Below are 21,180 nucleotides of genomic sequence, written 5' to 3'. Positions count from 1 at the left end.
AATGCCAGGATTACAAGGCATGCACCACACCTGGCTAATCTTGAAAATCTAAGCCTTCACCGTGTGTTTGATCACTTTGCATAGCTCTCACAGCACCCAAGAGCGAGCTGTGAGCACAGCTGCCCAGTGTGTGGGACTCTTGCAGGTGGCCCTGTTCCCCGCTTCTTACCCTGAGCTCATGAAGCCAGAAGGAGCCCCCTGGTCAACCTCCAAACCTCTGGGTTAAATAAATCCTTCTTCCCAATGTTCTCACGCTCAGGTGTTTGAACCCACAGAAAGCAGACTCAAACCTCTCCTGCCGTGCCCGGCCCCAACGGGCAGGCCCCACCCTGCTCTCCCTGTGCTTGGTCTGTCTGATCCCAGGCCCAGGTGCGGGCCACACTCCAGCTTCACCAGCCAAGGCTGTCGTCTCTAATGTCTGCCCCAGCAGCATCCTGATGGCACTGTTGCCCCCTCTGGATCTCCCTGGCCTCTACTGCTCCCAGTGGAGCAGTACGGCCTGGTCCTTATCCCCCCGAGGTCTACCTGCTCAGTCAGTGACACAGGGCACTCTGCAGCCCCACAGAGACCTAGCAGGCCAAAGAAACACAGCTGACCACAGGCCAGTGGGGTGCTTCCTGTCCTGTGTCCCCACTGCAGTGTCTTGTCCACTGTGGACATCCACTCACGCTGGGCTCCCCAGGGTGTTTGTTCATTCAGACTTGGGGCGTTGTGGCGCTGCTGGGGACAGCTGACAGGCAGCAACTTCATGGATCTGCTGGCCGCCAGGGCTCAGTGAGATGAGCAAGGGGCACCCTGGGCATCGGCCTGGTCCTCTCTGCTGTGCCTGGGTCTAGCAGGCTGTGCCGGCCAGGCCCTGACTTGTTGTGGGCACATGGGCACTGGCCCTCTCCCAGGTACTTGAAGAGCCACCCTCAGGAAGGCTGTCAGCTGCAGCCACAGACCTTGGTCACTTGGCCACTTTGGAAGCTGGGGCCTTTGCCAGCTCCTCCTCCTTAGTGTGGAGGGGTGAGAGACCCTCCATGGAGCTAGCCTTGAACTCAAGGTATGATCCTCCTGCCTCAGCCTCGGAGTGCTGGGATTACAGGAGTGCACCACCAGCCTTGGCTTGGGACTCTGTGTCTTGACACTTGGAGCTTTGCCTGTCCTCGGAGCACTCTGTACTGGGACTCTGTGTGTCCTGGGGTGCAGATCTCCCTAGGTGGCCTCTGCCCTACCCATTCTGCCCTCACCCCCACGTCACACCTGTCTCACTGCTTCCTGTGGGGTCTCAGCAGCATAACTCAGCAGGGTGATTCCAGCCATTCTGGAGGCCAGGGTAGGAGGATCCCAAGTACAAGCACAGGCAGCCTGGACAATTAGGGGGACCCTGACTCAAATTTGAAAAGGCTGAGAGGCTGACCATGGTGGTGCATACCTATAATCCCAGCACTTACAAGGCTGAGACAGGAGGATCTTGAGTTCAAAGCCAGCCTGGATTTCAGTGAAACGTGTCTCAAAAAAATAATTTTTTTTTCCATATAGTACTTGTTCCTAACAGAATTCCAAAACTGGGGAAAAAATGAAAAGTAAAAAAAAAAAAAAAAAAATAAGATAACACTGCTGTCCATACCATTTATATGCTTGGTGGTCAGTACTTGGTGATGGCAAGGGGCCCTGCTTTGTAGCATCTGCCCATTCCTGCTGCCCTCCCTGGGGGCCAGTTTTGAGCTGCCACACGAAGTCACTGAGTTGGGAAGCAGCAAAGGGCACCCCAAGTCATTCCTTGTCCCCTCCCCCACTTCCACGGGGCTGCCTGTGCACTGCTCCTAGGACGTGAGCCACAGGATGGCCAGGGGCAGGGTGGGGGCCAGCTCCTGGGAAGGAGTGATGGGGACCCCATGACCACAGGCTCTGCCCAGACCACCCTGCTGAGACAGCCAAGGAAGGGGTTTCCTCTATCCCCTTCCTTGCAGCCACCCCTTCTGGCCTCCTGGGCCTAGATACTGTGACCAGACCAATGTCACTGGCTGGCACTGGGGTGGTGCGGGCGGGGGCCTCAATGGCCCAGGATTGCTGGGGCCAGGGGTCTTGGTTCCCTGTGGGGCACGGCCTGCAGGACCTGCAGGGATTGGGGAGGCAGAGTCGCCCTCTCCCATGAAGCCCACTGGACTCCAGGATCCAGGGTTAGAACCTGCCCCTTCCCCACGGTCCTCGACATACCCTTCCTTTATGGCCGGTGACATCCCAGGGACACTCCTAGTCCCATGTCTGTGCCTCACTCTGGGGTGCCTTTGCCTCAGACCGAGGCAGCAACAGATTCAGAGTCAGGCAGGCAGCCCCGAGCCACCCCCGTACCCCTTGCAGTGCTTGAGGGACCAGGGACTGCCACGCACTTACAGAACATCAATGCTTTATTCTTGGGTGGCTTCCCTACGGCAGAGACACCCAGGAGTGTAGACTTGTCCTTGCCCAGCAGAAGTCACCTCCTGGGCCTGCCTGTCCCATGTCCCCAGGGGCCTGAACCGGCCACACCCGAGCTCCAGGTCTGGAGAGACTCCTGGGGGGACCCATGCTGCTGTGTAGGCCCCGGCAACCCAGACGTCAGCTAGCCACACTCCTGCTTTAGAGGTGAGCAGCTGAGGCCACCACAGTGTCACAGCTTAACTGCCAGGGCCTCAATCTCAGCCATTGCAGTCTAGCCCAGGCCCTGGCCACCAGCCCCAGAGCCAAGATAGCTGGGTTCCGCCAGGCAGCGCCACATGAAAAGCTTCTGGTTCTGCAGTGCCAGGCGTGGCCAAGAAGCCTTCCTGGTGCCACACGTGGCAGAGGCCGGGAGCTGGCGAGGCATGGGCAGCCTGCCAGGCAAGAGCAAAGGGGATGACCAGGGCCTGCAGGGGCGGGACAGGAGTGTCTGGCCTTGTCAGGAGGGGGGCTGCAGTGTCCAGATGCATGGTGGGGGCTGGAGTGTCCAGCAGGATGGGGGTGAGAGCTGTGGTATCCACCAGCTGGTTGGTGTGGGGGACTGCAGTATCTGGGTGGGACGGGTCCTTGAGGGGCTGGGCCTGGGCTGGAGGCACAGCTGATTTCGGAAGATCCTGAGGGAAACAGCTGCAAGCCCAGTGCTGGGCGCACACAGGGCGGCTCCGACCGTCAGGGCGAGCGGTCACCACTCACAGCTGAGCACTCAGAGGCCTCAGTCACCCGAGTGGTCACAGCGGCTCCCCACATCCAGGAGGGAGAAAGGGCTGTGGGGCCACGCCACGTCAGTGTCCAGCTGCTGCCAAGGGGATGGGGCCGTCACAAGCTGGACGGCTGGGCCAGCGCGGGGCCCTCGGGTCGGGCCTCTGGGCCACGTGCATAAGTGAGCACCACGGTGACGGTGGCGAAGGTGGCGGCGTTGACCGGGAAGGCGCGCAGCAGCGTGGACGCCAGGCCGCGGGTGAACACGCGCCAGCCCTCAGCCTCGAAGCTCTGCCGCGCACAGTCCACGATGCCGCGGTAGCGCTGGATGCCGCGCACACCGTCCGCTTGCAGCCGCGACTTGACCACGTCCATGGGGTAGATGGACAGCCAGGACAGCATGCCCGCCGCGCCGCCTGCCAGCAATAGCTTGGGCACCAGCAGGCGCGCACCCGGCTCACAGCCCAGGCCCCGCGTGAGCACGTCGTAGGCCAGGAAGTAGACGCCGAAGCTGGGCGTCTCGCGCAGCAGCGTGGACACCATGCCCCGGTTCACGCCGCGCAGGCCCTCAAGCCGGTAGATCTGCGCCAGGCAGTGCAGCGCGCCCCGGTACTCGCGCGCCGCTCCCGCGCCCTGCAGCTGCAGCCGTGTCTTGGCCAGCTCCATGGGGCAGCAGATCACGCACTGGATGGCGCCCGCTGCCGCGCCTGCCACAAACTGGTTCCACGGGGAGTCGCGGCCGAGCGCCCGCAGCGCATTGCCCTGCACCCCGAACACCAGCGCGTTGATGAAGGTGAGCCCCATGAGCGGCGGGCCCAGGCCCTTGTACAGGCCCAGCACCTGCGGAGACAGAGATGCAGTCAGCGCCCTGTCCCCACCACGCCCTGGCGCCCGCGATGACTGAATGTGCGTGCGTGCACATGCACACACACACACACACACACACACACACACACACACACACGCCTGTTCCTGGGGACTGAACTTGGGGCACGCTGCCTCTGAGCTACAGGCTCTGGCCTTGAGCCTGAACTTGTGATCCTCCTGCCTTGGCCTCCAGGAGTGCTGGGGTTATGAGCGTGGCCCTCTGTGGCCCTGCTCAAGCATAGTTTCGTTGGAGTCACGGTCCTGGATGTGACAGTCCCAGGTGCTCACTAGCACGCACGCCTAAGTCCCCAGCCCCTCTGGTCAGCCCCAGCCTGGTCTACCCCCCCCTGCCCCCCACCCCCGAAGCCACTCACGCTCTCCTGTCTGATGATAGACTGGAAGCAGTGCAGTGTCCCCCGGTACTGCGGCTTCTCCTCGCTCTGCACCTGCAGCCGCACCTGCAAGCACAGGTGGGTGAGGGTGGGGGCTGCCCGGGAACAGCTGCCAGGGCCCTGCGGACCCCAAAGTCTTAACCGGAGCTAGGTGTGATGGCACACGCCTGGGATCCCAGCACTCTGGAGAGGCTGAGGCAGGACAACTGCCATGAGTCTGAAGCCAGCCTGGCCTACACAGTGAGACTGTGTCAAAACAAAACAGAACTCTCTCAGATGGGTCGAGTCATCACTAACCCACAGCGTGCTGCAGTGGGCCACAGAAGATCCTGTCAGGGCCACCTGTCCCCCATTCGGTGGCTCATGTCCCAACCAATGGCCACAGGGCTCCCTCTGTGTCCCTCATTGATGGGAGTCCTGGGGGGGGGGCACCAGGGCAAAGGACTCCTGCCAGTCCTGCTGGAGTCCTGACGGCAGCCCCTGCTCATGAAGGTCTGGGTCATGAGCGGAGTGGTGACAGAGTGCCATGGTGGCCTCATGAGCCTGGGTCACAGGTTCTTTGTTGGTGCTGAGCTTATCTGCATTGGATGTCGGGCCCTGCATCTTGGGCAGACGGTTTCTGAACCTGGGTGTGGGCAGGGAAACTGGGTCACCTTGCCCCCTGGGAGCTGGTCCCCTGGTTCTGGCTCAGAAGTGACTGAGACTGCAGCCAGGCCTGGGGCTGAACTCCCTTGGGACCTGGGACCCAACAGCTTCATGGTGATCACGGCTTAGGGCCCTCTGCCCAGATGGGAAGACAGCGGGTCAGAGGGACTACGTTGTCCCCAGGGGCAGCTGAAGCCACACCCTGTTCCTTCCACCAGAACAGGCGGGCCTTCCATCAGCAAATGCACCCCTAAAAAAGCAAAATTTGGTTTTTGAGACAAGATCTCAGTATATAGTATATATTGACGCGGGGCCCACCCTGCGGAAAGCCAGGAATAGAGAGGGTCCAGCTTGTAGCCACTTCTCTCTGAGGCTTGGGAAAAAGAGGGACCAAGATGCTTTTCTCTTCTTAGTCTGTTATTGTTAAAAATTTTGATTTTGTGTTTTGGGACAGTGCCTCACCGTGCACTTCAAACTGGCCTTGGACTCACCACGGGGCCAGGCTGGGTTTTTTTTTTTTTTTTTGTCTTTTTGAGACAGGCCCTCCCTATGTGGTTCAGGCTGGCCTTGGGTCACTTTGTAGCCCAGGCTGGTCTCAAACTTTCCAACAATTCTCCTGCCTCAGCCTCCCACGTGCTAGGACTACAGGAATGCGCCACCATGCCCGGCTTTCCAGGCTGGTCTTGGACTCATGGTGATCCTTCTGCCTCAGTTATCTGAGTTCTGGGATTATAGGAATGCACCACTGTGCCTTCCTGCTAAAGGCCTTTTTTTTTTTTAAGTTTTTAAAAAATAATTTATACGGGGCTGGGGATTTAGCTCAGCGGCATAAGCACCTGACTTGCAAGCAGGCAGTCGTGAGTTCGATCCCCGGTACTGATAAAAAGGGAAAAGACAAAAAAATAATAATAATAATTTATACTACTTTTTTTAAATTTTGAGACAGGCTTTCACTAAATCACTAAGCTGCCTAGGCTGGGCTCAACCTTGGAATCCTCCTGCCTCCACCTCCCAGAGTGCTGGGATTAGAGGTGTGGGTATCCACACCTGGCTTCCAAGTTTTTTTCAAATGAGAATGATTAACTTTGCTATTGGACATGAGTAACAGCTGTACGGTCACAGGTGACAGCTGCATTAAACCAAGTGAAGAGACACCAAGACGGGCCCCTGTGACAGTGGGGGCAATTCCTGGGCAAGGGCTGCTCCCCTTAATAAAAATCTCAGCTTTGGGCTGGGGATGTGGCTCAGCTGCAAAGCACCTGGCTGGCAAGTTCGAGGTCCTGAGTTCCATTCTCAGTACAAAAAAATAAAGCTCAGCTTTAAGTCGGTGCTGCCTATGCGTAATGCCCATGACCCAGTGGCAAAACCAACCAGCAGGAAGAGGTATAGACTTCTCATGGTCCCCTCAGGGTGGGGCTCTCGGGCACAGGGCAGCGGCTCAGAATTGCTTGGGGCCAGGACAAGTGTCCCCAGTCTGTCAGGAGTGCAGGAGGGGGCCAGGTCCAGTAATGTCACAACTTGGCAAGGCCTGCCCTCTGCCAGCTGAGGGGGAGGGGGATGGGAAAGGAGGGGAGGAGGACAAATGGGGAAATGAGGAGAGAGCAGGAGGAGGGAAGGGGAGGGGAGGGGAGGGGGACAGGAGGAGAGGGGAAGGGGAGGGGAGGAGAGGGGAAGGGGAGGGGAGGAGAGGGGAAGGGGAGGGCAGGGGAGGAGAGGGAAGGGGGAGAGGAATGGAGGAGAGGAGAGGGAGGAGGGAGGGGAGGGGAGGGGAGGAGGAGGGGGACAGGAGGAGAGGGGAAGGGGAGGGGAGGAGAGGGGAAGGGGAGGGGTGGAGAGGGAAAGGGGAGGGCAGGGGAGGAGAGGGAAGGGGGAGAGGAATGGAGGAGAGGAGAGGGAGGAGGGAGGGGAGGGGAGGGGAGGAGGAGGGGGGGAAGGGGAGGGGAGGAGAGGGGAAGGGGAGGGCAGGGGAGGAGAGGGAAGGGGGAGAGGAATGGAGGAGAGGAGAGGGAGGAGGGAGGGGAGGGGAGGGGAGGAGGAGGGGGACAGGAGGAGAGGGGAAGGGGAGGGGAGGAGAGGGGAAGGGGAGGGTAGGAGAGGGGAAGGGGAGGGGAGGGGAAGGGGAGGGGAGGAGAGGGGAAGGGGAGGGGAGGGGAGGAGAGGGAAGGGGGAGAGGAATGGAGGAGAGGAGAGGGAGGAGGGAGGGGAGGGGAGGAGGAGGGGGGGGAAGGGGAGGGGAGGAGAGGGAAGGGGGAGAGGAATGGAGGAGAGGAGAGGGAGGAGGGAGGGGAGGGGAGGGGAGGAGGAGGGGGGGAAGGGGAAGGAAGTTCTGTCTGGAAGCAGCTGCTCAGCACTAGAAACTCAAGACCTCAACCTGCCATTCACTGCCGCTGCGCTGCCGCAGTCCAGGGCTGTTCCCAGGCGGCCGCCTAGGCACCATGTGGGCCTGGCCTGGCAGGCTCTTCTGGATCCACAAGGAAGCTGTGCTCTTGGAACTTGCGGCACAAATGCCCCTGGGTGTGCAGGACAGCACCAGGCCTGCACCGCCCACCTGATCCCTCCTGTCACGCATGAGGACCTCTTAGCCCAGAGGAAAGTGAGTGACCCACGGTCTGACACAGCCTGGACCAGGGACAGCACTTTTTAAGGTCAAAGCCAGCACATAAGGCCGGGCCCTCAGCCCGCACTGGAAGGGCTCCCAGGCCACACTCACAAGTTCAGTTCTGTGCCAGCACACACCAGTTTGCTGGAGAAAGGAGGCGACAGGAGGTTCTGCTCAGCCAGCTCCAAAGAGCACTGCGTGCCTCCCCCAGCTCTGGCCAGGCAGCAGGAAGAGGGGCCCAGTGCCATGGGCAGCGAGTCCAGAAGGTGTGGCCCGATTCCCAGGACTATGGCGCTGCCAGGTCCAGCTCGGCTGCCTGGAGCATGGAAGCCCAGATGCCTTGGGAACTGGTGTGGCACTTTCTGGCTGTTCTTCTGGGTGTGTGACAACCTGGAACTCTGGTTTATCAAGACTGGGCCACATGGGGAAGAAGTGGCTGCCTGAACACCTGCCCTCAGGCCGTCATTCCCCACGTCAGGCCTCATGTGGGAGGTGTCCCACATGTCATTAGCTGTGGGCACCTCGGAGGTGCCACAAGCCTTAGAAACACTGTTTCTCACTCAAGAAAATCAAGCCAGGTGTGGTGGTGCAACCTGTAATCCCAGGAACTCTGGGAAGCGAAGAATTCAAAGTTTGAGCTCAGCAAATTTAGCAACTAAGATCCTGCCTCAAAATTAAAAAAAAAAAAAAATTTTTTTTTTAAAGAGCTGGGCATGTGGCTCAGGGTTCAATCACTAGAACAAGAAGAAACAATAAACAAAGAAAATAATTGTGCTATGAAGATCACGTTAACAGAAAGCACCAAGGATTTTGGTTTCTCCGTGTCCATGGGTTGGGTTTCCTCTCCAAGCTTTCCCGTCTTTCAGGACAGGGGCCACGGCCGCTATGGACCAGGGCAGTGTGGGTGTCCGAGCTGGCCAGGAAGGAACCTGCCCTGCAGTGCCTCGAGTGCAGCAGGGAGGCCTCAGGATGAGCTGGGGGAAGTCCTACTCCATTCCGGTATGACCCCTCGGGGTGACCTCTCGCCTTGAGCCCCACAGGCCTCTCCAGCGTCTTTGTGTCCGTGGCAGTGACTCACCTTGACCGTGTCGAATGGGTGTCCCACGAGCACGCCCGCCACGCCTGCAGGAAGGAAGGGGCACTTGTGACCAAACACCCCAGAACCCGGCTAGACTACACGTGGAGTTCCGGCAAGGACTGCTGGGGGAGGGGACACTGACCACGGCCCTGCTGTGCTCCGGGCACCCCAAGTCCTTGCAGTCCTCATTCCAATGGGGTAGGTGTCCCAAGGACAAGCTGGCACCCACCCACCTCCCGCCTGCTGTCCACCCCTTCCAGCTCCACAGCTCACTGGGCTTGGGGTGGCTGACCCCAGAGGTCACCCTGGACAGGATGCCCACAGTGTTTCAGGGTGCCCACTGCTCTAACGCAGGATGGCCCGGAGATCTCCAGCCACTGGGCCCCAGGCGGCGCTCGGCCAGTGCCGAGGCTTAGCGTGCTAAGTGGTGGCCGGCACCTCCCCTGGATCAGGAGGGGGAGCTGCCTTGCGCCCAGGGAGGCATCTGGTGACTCCCCAGTCATGCCTGGTTACTTATCAGTCCGGAGCCTGCCAATACCCAGCCTCCTTGGAAGGACAGAGCTTCGACTGGGCTTCTGAGCAGCTCACGAATACTTCTTGGGGTCCTGCGTGTGGCAGAGGACGTGAACGTGGCTGTAAATACTTGTGCCACCACAGGCTTGCTATCCCACGTCACAGAAAGAGAAACTGAGGCTCAGAGAGGTCCATGACTGGTGGGGGCCCTGGGCTCCCCTCCCTACAACTTCCTGTGTGCATCTCCCCAAATTCTTCTCTGGGCTGGGCGTGCTGCTCCATGGTACAGCGCTTACCCAGAGTGCGAGAAGCCCCGTGGGGTGTGGGGGCTGCATCTCGGGCCTTTTGTTTTTTGAGACAGGCTCCTGCTCTGTGGTCCAGGATGGCCTTGGACACTGCCCCCCTCCCCTTGTCCATCTTCCTGCTTCAGCCTCCCCAGGGCTGCGATCACAGTCCTGTGCTACCACGCCCGTTGAGTTCTGTCCAACTCTCAGTTCTGAATCTTTCCTAGTTTTAGAGGTTTCCTGGAAACATCTACAGCTGGCTTTTGTCCCCAGCCTTTAGTCTGAAGCAGTTTCGGATTTCACGGAAACCAATGAGAGAGCTGGCTGACGCTGTCTCGTTTCTCGTGATTTATTTTACCCCTTTTGCTTCCCGCATGTGCGCAGGTTCAGGCAAATGACTGCTTATCCTCTTTCTGCTTTTCAAATTTGTGAGCTCACAAAGGGCTTTTCTTCTTGACCCTCTAATCCCGACTGGCCACCACCCAGACTACTCTCTGTCCCTTGGCCTGGCCTTCTTGGGACCACGTGAAGCTCCAAGGTCACGCTGTCCCTCTCCTCCCCTCTCGGTCTCTGCTCCGATCACCCACCGCTGGCTGGACCTTCCCTTCCTGCAGGACAGATTTCTTAATGGGACAGAGTGGCCTTTTGCTCCTCCAGGATTCCGGGTACTGTGTGCCAGGCAGCTCGTGTTTCTTTGGCAAGAACTCAGCCTTCGATCCCATCTGTGGGTTTCGGGAACGTCACCAGGGATGCTGCAGGTGTCTTTTCCTCTAACCCTGCCCTGACTCCACCTCCACCTGGCCCTGCAGTCTGGATCTCTCTGAGCTGGGAAATTTCCATTCACCAGATTCCCCAGCTCCAGTCCTGCTCTCTCCGGGCCCCTTTTCTTCTGCTTTCCGTCTGCTTCCTGTCTTCTGGGATGCACTTTGCTTCGCCCTTTGCAGCCCACCCTCCTCATCACTTCCTGTGTGGAGTTTTCTGTTTAGCCATTTCCAGTGTGTGTGTGGGGGGGATAGAATACAGGGCCTTGAGCTTGCTAAGCTAATTCTCTACTATTTAGCTGCGCCGTTGACTGTTTAGAATCTGCAAGTCCTGGTTCTAGAATGCCTTTTTTGTTTTGTTTTTGTTCTTTGAGACAAGCTGGCCTTGTACTCCCTGCGATCCTCCTGCCTCAGCCTCCTCGGTGCTGGTATACAGGCTCTTGTATATTCACTTTCTGCCCTCTGTTGGTATCCTCAGTGGGAGCTGAGCCCCCCATGCAGCACATCCCCTTCGCCAGCCAGTTAGAGGGCTCCCAAGGGAACAAGGCCACCTGGGAACATCTGCTCTGAACCAGAAGCCAGCAGGAGAGGCTCCCCCAACATCCGACCCTGATCCTTCAGGGAGCAGCCTGGACAAGAGGGTCCAGCTGCCCTGGTGGGTGACTGCCAGCCCTGTTCCAAGCAGCAGGTGTAGGCTAGGCCAGCAGGCAGGCCAGGTCACTGTGGGCTTTGCCATCCCCCAAGGTCCTGTCCTTCCCCCACCCAGGAGCATAGTATGACCTTGCACCAGTCCCCTGAGACCTAGCCACAGGGACTTTCACCCTCATCCCTGCAAAGCTCTGACCAGCACCCACCCAGCTGTGATGCAGGCAGGCACCACTCACCCAGGCCTGACACAGGATCAGGGCCTGCGGGGCTGGGTGGAGGACCTGGGTCACAGCCACAGTGTGTACCTTCCTCACCCCTAATGCTGGGGCAGGACCTGGTGGTGCTGGGGTACAGGGGGTGTGGACATTCCAGGCAGGACTTCCAGAGCATAGCTCCAGCCCTGGGAGGGGCAGAATAGCCTGGAGATGGGGGCCTCTAATCCAAAGGAGCCCTGCCTGGGGGTGGTGGGGAAACCATACTTCCCAAGGGGATGCAGAAGGGCCCACTGAGGCCTCACCATGGGGGTGATGGTGATGGACCCACAGAAAGCAGGCCCCTTCCTGGCTCTCCACACACCCAGCCCTGGGGAGAAATCCACCAAAGCTTGGCCTTAGCTCTGGGCTTTCACTCTCCCCGTCCCTTGGGTTCAGAAGCCGGAGCGGGTAGCAGCTTGGGAAATTCTTAAACCCCTCAGCACACATGGCTGCGCTGGCTGGCCAGCTGCCCAGCCTTCATCCCCTGCCTGGGAGGTGACAAGCCCAAAGGAGTGCTCTTGCTCTTCTCCCAAGGGCCCTGCCACCTGCAGCTGAGGGCCGGGTCACAGTCAAACACAGCCGATGAAAGGTGGAGAACAAACAGGGTGGGCAGAAGGAGAGAAGCCAACGGCCTCGGAGATGGACAGGCCTGGTCACGGTGACAGGTCACCATTCCTGCCACCTCTGCGGCCACTAGTCCTGCACACCCGACGGTCACATTCAGCTCTCTATTAATGCGTATTGAATAAGGTGGCTCTCCAGGGGAAAACAGAGAAAGTACGGTCCCACAGGTAAGTGCCACGCCCCACCCATGCCACTGTCCACGCCACTGCTGGGCCACATGCAGATTTGGCCGCCCTGCACTCACGTCCCTGGAGGCACAGCTGGGGGAGGCCCGGGAACAGAAGATGCTCACACCGCTAGCCCACGTGGCGTGTCCGCCCACTCGGGCAGCCGCCCTTGTCTTCTCCCAAGCTCAGGATGGGGACGCCTGAGGATCGCCAGGTGCCCAGACAGCTGCGGGACAGGACACGTCAGGTCAGCCCCCAGCTGTAAGGCATAGGAGGGACTTGGGGCATCGGGCCAGGTGTCCCAGTGTCATCCCAAGCTTCCCGTCCGGCCTGGACTGATGTCAGTGCGGACACCGGAGGCGGGGGCGTGCACCGTGCCCAGCCGGCAGTGATCGGACCCCGCGCCCGGCCCACACCGCGCTCCTTACCCCCGGCACAGCCCGCCAGGAAGTCGAGGGCCATGGCTCGGCCCAGCGAGCCGCCTCCTCAGCTCCGGCCCCGCGCCCGCTGCTCGCCGTCAGGGCCCCGCTGGCGGTGGTGAAGTTCGGCCTGACCGACGCCTTGTGGCGCGGCGCGGGACAGCTGGATCGGGGACTGTGCTCGGTGGTGACTCCACGTCCGCGGTGCCCGCTCCCAGGCCGGCCCGCGGGTCCTGCACCTCGGGCCGCGCGCCCCGCCCCGGCTCCGCCCTTAAGCGGGGCGCAGAGCACAGCCAATCGGACCCCGAGATTCAGACAACGCCCAGCGCTCCGCGTTCTGGAGCCGCGTCTCATTGGCTGGAAGCCTCTTGTGGGCGGGGCCGGGAACGTGGCGGGCGGGGACTCCGCGGCGCTGTAGACAAAGAGTGAGCTTGGTGCGCCCGCCCGTCCGCCGCTCGGAGCCAGAAGTGCGGCCGCAGAGCCCGGGCGGCCGGAGGCGCCATGCGGAGCGCAAGGCGCGGGGCGCGGGGTGCGGGCAGGGCGGGGACAGGAGCGAACTTGGACGCAGATGCTGCGAGGGGGCCGCCGGGACCTCGGGCCCGCGGGAGCCGCGGAAGATGGTGGAGAGAGGGAGCTCCCAGTCCGGCGCCAGCTGCGGCGTGGCCGGCCCGATGCGGGGCGCCCGAGGGGACAGACTTGGGGTCCTAAACCGGCGGGCTTCCGGGCAGGCGAGCGTGGGTCGCCGTGGGCATGTGGCTCCCACGCCGGTGGGTGGGCGAGGGCTGGTTCTGAGTCACAGTGGCCCCTGGGCCTCGCGACAGCTCTAGTTGATGACTGCCCCCTGCCCAGCCGTCTGGAGGTGGCCGTCGGCCTGGCCCAGGGCCCTTATTTTTTGGCACTGGGAATCGAACTCAGAACCTCGCACTTGCGGGGCAGGCGCCATGCTGCTGAGCTACATCCCTGCCTGGGCGAGTTTTATTGATGCGAGTTGGATGGTGGCCTTAGGCTGGAGTCCTCCTCCCCCTTCAGGGCCTGCCAGGTAGCCCGGGTCACAGAATTTGTATCTAGTTTCAAAAGTTGTGTGCGTTGGCGACCAGGTGACATAGGTCGCTGCTTGTCCATTTCGTCGCGGTGGTTGACTGCCCTAGAGTCTGAATGCAAGGCCAGAGACCCAACCCCAGGGCTGCTGACTCCCAGTCCAGTGCTCGTGATCCCAGCCGGGCCCTGAACTAGGGGTCTGGAGGCCTGGGTTTGAATGTCGCCGGCCAGGCCCAGCTGGGCACCTCTGCCTTGGCGAGGTTCCTCAGGCTGGACACTCTGGGGCCGTGGTGTGAAACTGGGCAGCCCGTGGCCTGTGGCTGTCATAGCAGTCCCTGCATCTGTGCCTGACCTTGGAGACTTATGAGGAGAAACAAGTGCATGATGAGGCTGCTGTTTTAACAACTGAGAAGACCCAGGGGATGGAGGACAGCCTGTTGGCACATCCCGCCCCTGGGGGTGGCTCCAGGGCTCTGATGTCCAGTCCTCCTGTCATCCTTCAGAATGCTGGAATTACAAGCCTCCCGAGCCCACTGCTGGGGACAAGTTAGCCACCAGTCCTTGCGTCTGGGGCAGTGGTTGGGAAGAGACCAGCAGGAAATGGAGTTGACACCACCTGCGTGTCCCCAGCCTCTGTTGTGACATCACTGGTCCACTGCATTTCCTGGGGATACCGTTACAGCACATGATATCCTCTCCTGGGCTCCCAGCCTTAGGGACGCTGCCTGCGGGATTTGGCCAGCGCTGAGGACCCGGCCTTTCAGGACCTGAGCCCCAGGACCAGAGCAGCAGGTGGGGAGGGTCTGTTGCCAAGGCCCGCCAGTCATGAGGAAGGAAGAATATGTTTATTCTGGAGTGTTTTTCATGATTTCTTAAGACAACAAACAGGAAAAGCAAGGTGCTGCTCTGTCTCCTGGAACCTGTGACGTGAGCAGGATTGGCTGTCAGCCCAGCCCCTGGCTGCTCCAGTCCCATGCTGCAGCCCTGCACCTACCCCCGGACCTTTGCACTGCTGCTTCCCCTCCCTGGGAACTTTCCCCAACATGCTTGGACAGCTCCACCTCCTGGGGTGTCCCTGACTGTTCCCTGTGCCAGTTCTTGGTGCCCTATCCACATCCTGATGGTGATGGCTTTAGGGTATGTCTCCCCGCCATATGGTTCCAGTTTTTCTGAAATGTATTTTTAGAAATAAAAACAGCAGAGGCTGGGGATTTAGCTCAGCGGCATAAGCGCCTGCCTTGCAAGCAGGCAGTCGTGAGTTCGATCCCCGGTACCGATAAAAAGGAAAAAGACAAAAAAAAAAAAAAAAGAAATAAAAACAGCAGAAATGGATCCTCTTGTTGGGCTGCATGAACCCTGAACTATACAGGGATGAGGCATGGCTGGGAGTGTGGGGCCCAGGGCTGGAGGGAGGGGAGGCCTGTTATTCCTGCCACCTTGGCCACAGATGTCACCTGCAGACATTGAGGATGGAGCCGGACAAGGGTCCCCGGGCAGCTGCATCATCTGAGGGGGAAACAGCCCAGATCAGAGGTGTTAGGGGCTGGGGACCGAAGTTCTCACCTCCAATTCGCAGTGGTCTTCCTGCCTCGGCCTCGGCCTCCCGAGTGCTGGGATTATAAGTGTGTGTCACTCAGCCTGCTTGCATTTTGTTTGTTTTAGTACTTTAAGATTTATTTTTTGCAAAATCATGTTGATAAATGTTTTATCGCTTCTTGAAAATTCAAACAAATATCAAACACAAAAATCCAACATTAATACTGACCTTTCATACCTAATTTAGGTTTAGAGATTATTTTATAGGAAGAAACTTTCAAAGTTTCTTTATTCTTAGTTCAGACTGGCCTTGAACTCACTGTGTAGCCCACACTGGCCTCAAAATTGACGGTGATCCTCATGCCTCAGCCTCCCCAGTGCTGGGGTCCCACGTGTGCAACACCACGCCCTGACAATTCCATCGATGTTTCCATTATGTGTACTCTTATTCCTTACCAAAGCCTTCAGTGACGTGTAAGAAGCTGGTGCTGAGTCGTTAAGGCGGGACATGGTGGTGCACATCTGTAATCCCAGGAGTCAGGAGGCTGAAGCAGGACGATCACTTAGATTTCAAAGTCAGCCTGTACTGCACAGTATAACCCTGTCTCTAAAGGACAGAAAGAAAGACCAAAGTTATTTCTTTTCTAAAATATTCTATAGCATGACATTTAAATAAGCCTTCAGAACTTCAGAGCAAGAAAGATACATGAACAGAGTACCCAAAAATATGTTTTAACACAGTTTAATTTGTTTAGAATTATGGCCAAAACACCTTTAAGATAGTTAAAAAAAAAAAAAAAAAAAAAAAACCTTGGCAAGTATAAAAGGTGTTTTGGGTCCAGTTACTTCTTAGTACAAATAGTATGTCCATCAGTTGCTTGATCAAATTCACAAACGCAGTAAAAACTTGCATATTAGGGCAGGGATATAGCTCAGGGCAAAGCACCTGCCTGGCAAGCAGGAGGTTGGGCGTTTGATCCCTGGTCAAAAAAAAAAAAAAAAAACGCAAGGCATCTATGTGGTGCAAGAAGGCAACTCTCAGCAACAAAGTGAAACTATTTAAACTCCTAAAATAAGAGATTTGCAAGTTAAGAAATTACTAATGTTGCTTGAAAAATATGTCCTACTGGTATTCTCAAATTCACTTTAATTGCTTGACATATACTTTAGCACTTCAGCTAAATTATTAGACAATATTTTTAGAATGTTGTCTCTCTTCCTTTTCAGTTAAGAAATCACTGCACCTGTGTGGTGGTGCACGCCCATCATCCCAGCACTTAGGCTGAGGCAGGAGGATCACTGCACCTTTGATGAGAGTCTGGGCTACAAAGTGAGTTCCAGGCCAGCCTGAACTGCATGGTTAAGCCCTGCCTCAAGAAGACAAAAAAATCTGGGTAGTTTTAGTCACTGATTAACTGATGAGTGGATTAACAAGTTATTCAACAATTTAGTTTGCAGGAAGCCAACAAAAGTAAAATATAAATTTTTTTTTTTTTTTTTTTTTTTTTTTTTGTCTTTTTGAGACAGGGTCTGTATGCAGTTCAGTCTGGCCTTGAGCTCACTTTGCACCTCTGGCTGGTCTTGAACCCACAACGATCTTCCTGCCTCAGCCTCCAAAGTGCTGGGATTACAGATGTGCACCACCATGTCTGGCGGAAATGTGATTCTTCACTGTTTGGTTCCGTCGCTAATAACGCCAAGCCAAGAATCTGTTAGTGCACTCCCAGCTTTCGTCCTTAACCCGGCCTCTCTCATGGACCTCGGGGCTGGGCGACCCGGGGGACACTGTGTCCAAGGTCCCCCAGGATCTCCATCTCACTCAGCTTGAAGACTTCCAGCCAAAAAAAAAAAAAAAAAAAAAAAAAAAAGACTTCCAGCCAGTGATACTTGGGCCTCTGCCTCCGCTGGGGATGCTTCCAGAGGCCTCTGTCCGGCTGTCAGCCTCAGGTCACAGTGCTCTGGCCCAGGAAAGCCAATCCGGACAGGGACAGGTTCCCTGGGATGAAGAAGCAGTGGGAGCCCAGGGCGTTGCTGTGAGTGGCTGGCTCTCCCCACATCTGCCCCATCTGGTCCCCAGGTGAGCTACGGTGTCAGAAGTCAGGTGCAGGGGCTGGGGATTTAGCTCAGCGGCATAAGTACCTGCCTTGCAAGCAGGCAGTCGTGAGTTCAATCTCTGGTACTGGTACAAAAATTAAAAAAAAAAAAAAAAGTATAGATTTAGTAAAACCTCAAATACTAGGGAAGAGCTGGGGGTGTTGCCAGTGCGGAAGTCCACTAAGGGGCTCTGGCCAGGTTAGGAGGTGATGCGACACCCAGGTGGGAGCCGGGTAGGTAGATGCCGCATTGCTTCTCCGCTAAGTGGCATACAGGTCAGCCCACTGGAACCGGCAGGCTGCAAAAACAGGAGGGTTCAGACCCCTGGCCTCAGTGCTTCGGCTGTCCCGGCCTCTGGTCAGTGCCTGCGGGCCCTGCGGGAGCCCTGGGCAGGGCGGGCTGGCCCAGGCTGCGCAGCACCCGTGAGCTAGAGTTGGCACGGGGCTGGGAGGAGGCTGCCTGGCACCGAGTTGAATCCGGGACAGCGGAGGACACGGTTGGGCAGCATCCGGGCCCCGGGCCCTGGACGGGGCGGCTGCTGCAGAGCTGCTGGGTCGGGCAGGTGCTGCTCCGCCTGCCTTGTGAATCGTCCTGGGGCAGTAGATGGGGCTGTGCCCCCTTCCTGTCCCTTTCCTAACTGTCCCCAGACTGTTGGACCTTGTGGGGCCAGTTCGTGACTCTTGGGGTTTTCTCTGGTGCCTGCCCCAAGGGCAGAATCTGACTTCCTGTCCCTTCCTGTCGGGGGACCTAGTGCCACCTCTAGGTAGCAGTGACCCTGGGCTGCTCTGGGACAAGCCTGGTGCCCTGTGAGGACCCCAGGAGTCCTGTGGAGGGGACTGTGGTGTGGCCTCCAGCCCCGGGCCATGTGAGGCTCCCAGGGCGATGTCACAGGAAGCTCCGGGCGCCAACTCACGGCACAGCGAAGCCAGTGATAGCCCTGTCGCCCTAGGTTGCCGCCCCTTTCGTCCTGTGCTGGAGCCATTAATGTCCCATGTGCCATGATCCCACTGGAGCGAGGTTTGGTTGGTCAGTTGGGTAGCTTTGGGGACGCCTCTTAGGCAAGCTGGCTACCCCTGACTGCAGCCCAGCCCTGGCTACCGTGAAACAGGGCCTCGCCAAGTGGCCCAGGCTGGCCTCAAACTTGCTGCTCTCCTGCCTCAGCCTCCTGAGTAGCCAGGATTACAGGGTCGTGCCACGGGACCCCTCTCTTTAGAGAGCACTTTTGTGCCCCATGGTCCTCGCAGTGGACTTGGGTCCCTAGGCCAGCTGAGGATGCCTGGCTCCGGGCTCTGGAGCAGGAATGCTGGGCCAGCAGGGGATGCTGTGAGAAGCAGCGGAAAGGGATAAGGAGCCAGCCGCAGGGCTCTGAGTCAAGGGTCTGAGGTCTGCTTCTGCGACCCAGTGCCAGGGACCTTCCCTTATCTCGCCGATGCTGCTGCAGGTAGCTGTTGCCAGACAGAGAAACTGAGGCACAAAGCATCATCCAGAGCAGAGCTGGGTCTTTGGTTCCAAGGCTCTGCTGAGTTCTTCCCTGGTGGCCAGGTTCTGGGCCTGGGAGGCCGGTTCCGGGCAATAGCCGGCCAGGCGACAGCCCTGGGGTCCCTGCTGCCGCTGGGAGGCTGAGCCCAAAGAGTCTCTGGTGGGAACCCTGGGCCTGGGGGCGGGGCTTGGGCTGGTGAGGGCCAGGCAGCCTGGGGGCCCAGAGGGGCTCCCCCTGCTCTGTCACTGAGCACATAACCCCTTCTGGATGATAGTGTGAACTTTGATGCGCCTGGGAATAATAGATTCACAGTGCCAGCTCCCTTCTCTTCCTGAGTTGGGCCCGCCCCAGTGGAGAAACTGCTTTTTTTTGTTTATTAGTAGCCCAGGCGGGGTTTGACCTGGTTGAGGTCCTCCTGCCTCAGCCGCCTGAGTACTGGGGTTACAAACAGGTGCCAACATGCCTGGTTTAGAGGAGAACTTCCTATTTTTCTTTTTAAATTCTTCATTTAAAAATTAAGCTTACTGGGCTGGAGATTTAGCTCAGTGGCATAAGTGCTTGCCTGGCAAGCATGAGGTCATGAGTTCAATCCCCAGTACCTCAAAAAAAAAAAAAAAAAAAATTGAAAAATTAAGCTTACTGGTACATTTTAGGTGTACATAGTGATAACATTCATTGTGAGGAATTTATACCTGTGCATGATAGAACTTGATTTTTTTTGTCTTTTTGAGACAAGGTCTCGCTGTGCAGTTAGGGCTGACCTTGAGAATCAGAGAGGTCAGGCCACTGGCCCAAGGACACACAGCCGAGAGCCAGAGCCCAGGCCAGGCCTAGGTGGAGAGTGTACCTGCACCACCTGCGGGGGCCGAAGTCTCTGCCTCTCTGCCCCCTCCTGGGTCATCGACCCCACGGGGTGGGAGGGGACCCATGGCTGATGGGCCTTTTGTGTCCACAGTGAATCCTGAAAGTGTACTTTTGCTTTCCTTCCCCACAGTACTGGAGACAGAACCCCCAGGCGAGGCAAGCGCTTCGCCCTCATGCACCCCAGCTCTTGTATTATTGTGAGGCTCGGTCTGGCTGGGCTGCCCGGGCTGGCCTTCTTGGTGATTGTCCTGCTTCAGCCTCCCCAGTAGCTGAGAGTGTGGCGTGTGCCATTATATTCGGCGCTGTGGTCCCTCATCCTGCCATCTGTCCCTCCCTCTGTCCGGCTCCTCGCCTTCTCCCCCACCGCAGCCTCCCTGCACTGCCTGCCCACGGGCCTGGCACTCAGCCCTTTGCCCTGCCAGCCGGAAGCTGCAGGAAGTGACCTGGGGCCGCTGACCCCTGGCGATGGGCGGCATGACTGCCCCATGCTGCTGGCCGCTGCCCGCCCTGCATGTGTCCCTGGCTGCTCTGGGCATCTTGGGTGAAGGGGGGTGCTGGTGGCAGGTGTGGGGTGCACGGGCAGGCGGGCCTGGTGCTGGGGGCAATGCTACTGTGGCTCTGATGTGGGTCCGGGGCCTGGGAGAGGCCGGGCCCTGCTGTCCCCAGGGAACAGCACTGGTGCGCAGCGTGGCAGGGATGAGAATGAGGACCGGCCGGAAGGGCAGCCCCGAGGCACCTGTGCCCGTCCAGCCCGGCTTCACTGCTCCGCAGGGCGTCTGGAGCGCACCTGGCCCCAGGCCTCGACCAGGGTGGTACAGGCAGGAGGATATTCTCCTTCCCTCTCTTCCCAGGGGCGCCGGGATTGAAGCCGGGTCTGGGGCTCTTGAAGTGGTGCTTACCGCTGAGTTATGACCTCAGCGTCTTATTGTGTTTTGGCATTTTTTTATTTTGGGACAGGGTCTCGCTAAGTCACTTAGTTGCTTGAGTTGGGCCTGAGCTTTCCATCTCCTGCCTCAGCCTCCCAGAGTGCTGGGAGCACAGGCGTGCACCAGGTGCTGGCACTCAAGGCCACCAGATGGGTAAACAGATGGCGCCTGACCTCCTGCCTGGCTGGGAGCCAGCCTGGAGCAGTGTTTGGGTCCAGCAGCCCCGTCCCTAACCTGATCCCCAGGAGCTCTTCACGCCCAGCCAGTCACGGTGCTGGCTGGCTTGGTGCCCCCTGCCCCTGCCCTCTGCCCTCTGACGTGGCAGCCATGCTGCCCACGGGGACCCAGGGCCCCTTCCCTGCCAGGCGCTCAGCTGCTCAAGGCCACTGCAGTCCCAGACTCGTAAACAGGAGGGTGCCTGGCCTGCTGCCTTGCCCCAAGGGCCAGTGGGTGGGCCTCTGTAGCCAGCAGCACCTGCAGGGCCCCTCCACCCAGCCACAAAGTGGCCTCTGTGTTCCCCAGGCCCCTGCCCATGGCCCATGACCCCCATTCTCCTCCCTTCCTGCGGCCCCTCAACCATAGGGCCAGATCTTCTGTGCCTGCATGTGGTGGCACATGCCTGTAATCCCTGCACTTGGAGGCTGAGGCAGGAGAATGTCTGTGAGCTCGAGGTCAGTCAGGGCTACACATGAGTTCCAGGCCAGCCTACCTGGCCTTATCTCAAAAAACAAAAACAAAACCAAATATCAAAACAAACCAATAGAAGAGAATGAATTCAAGGCCAGCCTGAACTCCAGTGAGACCCTGTCTCCAAAGCAAGTGTCTGCTG

General features: G+C 58.4%; 1 protein-coding gene across 2 annotated transcripts; it reads right to left on the bottom strand.

Moving 5' to 3' along the window:
- Nucleotides 1-2,375: 2,375 nt before the first annotated feature.
- Slc25a29 (solute carrier family 25 member 29) lies at nt 2,376-12,687 on the bottom strand. Of its 2 annotated transcripts, XM_063241420.1 has the most exons (5): nt 12,423-12,687; nt 12,072-12,220; nt 8,744-8,787; nt 4,404-4,487; nt 2,376-4,002 (listed from the first exon to the last, which is right to left on the bottom strand). In XM_063241420.1, exon 5 carries the CDS (start codon nt 3,964-3,966, stop codon nt 3,280-3,282), a length of 687 nt encoding a protein of 228 aa, XP_063097490.1. In that variant the 5' UTR covers nt 3,967-4,002; nt 4,404-4,487; nt 8,744-8,787; nt 12,072-12,220; nt 12,423-12,687; the 3' UTR covers nt 2,376-3,279. The 2 variants fall into 2 exon arrangements, with proteins under 2 accessions (XP_063097490.1, XP_063097489.1); XM_063241419.1 differs by lacking the exon at nt 12,072-12,220.
- Nucleotides 12,688-21,180: the final 8,493 nt, after the last annotated feature.

This window comes from Cavia porcellus, unplaced genomic scaffold (genome assembly GCF_034190915.1).
Source record: "Cavia porcellus strain 051 isolate PalLab524CR breed Dunkin Hartley unplaced genomic scaffold, mCavPor4.1 scaffold_31, whole genome shotgun sequence".
Taxonomy (NCBI): domain Eukaryota; kingdom Metazoa; phylum Chordata; class Mammalia; order Rodentia; family Caviidae; genus Cavia; species Cavia porcellus.
The sequence above is the reverse complement of the archived record's forward strand: the minus strand, read 5'-3'. Positions and strand labels throughout refer to the sequence as shown.

Excerpts from the sequence above, each read along its gene's own strand:
- Slc25a29 (XM_063241419.1), bottom strand. The coding sequence starts at position 12,456 with ATGGCCCTCGACTTCCTGGCGGGCTGTGCCGGGG. Across the intron at positions 4,488-8,743 it reads ACCCATTCGACACGGTCAAG|GTGCGGCTGCAGGTGCAGAG; the intron begins GTGAGTCACTGC and ends CTGTGCTTGCAG. Across the intron at positions 4,003-4,403 it reads CTATCATCAGACAGGAGAGC|GTGCTGGGCCTGTACAAGGG; the intron begins GTGAGTGGCTTC and ends CTGTCTCCGCAG.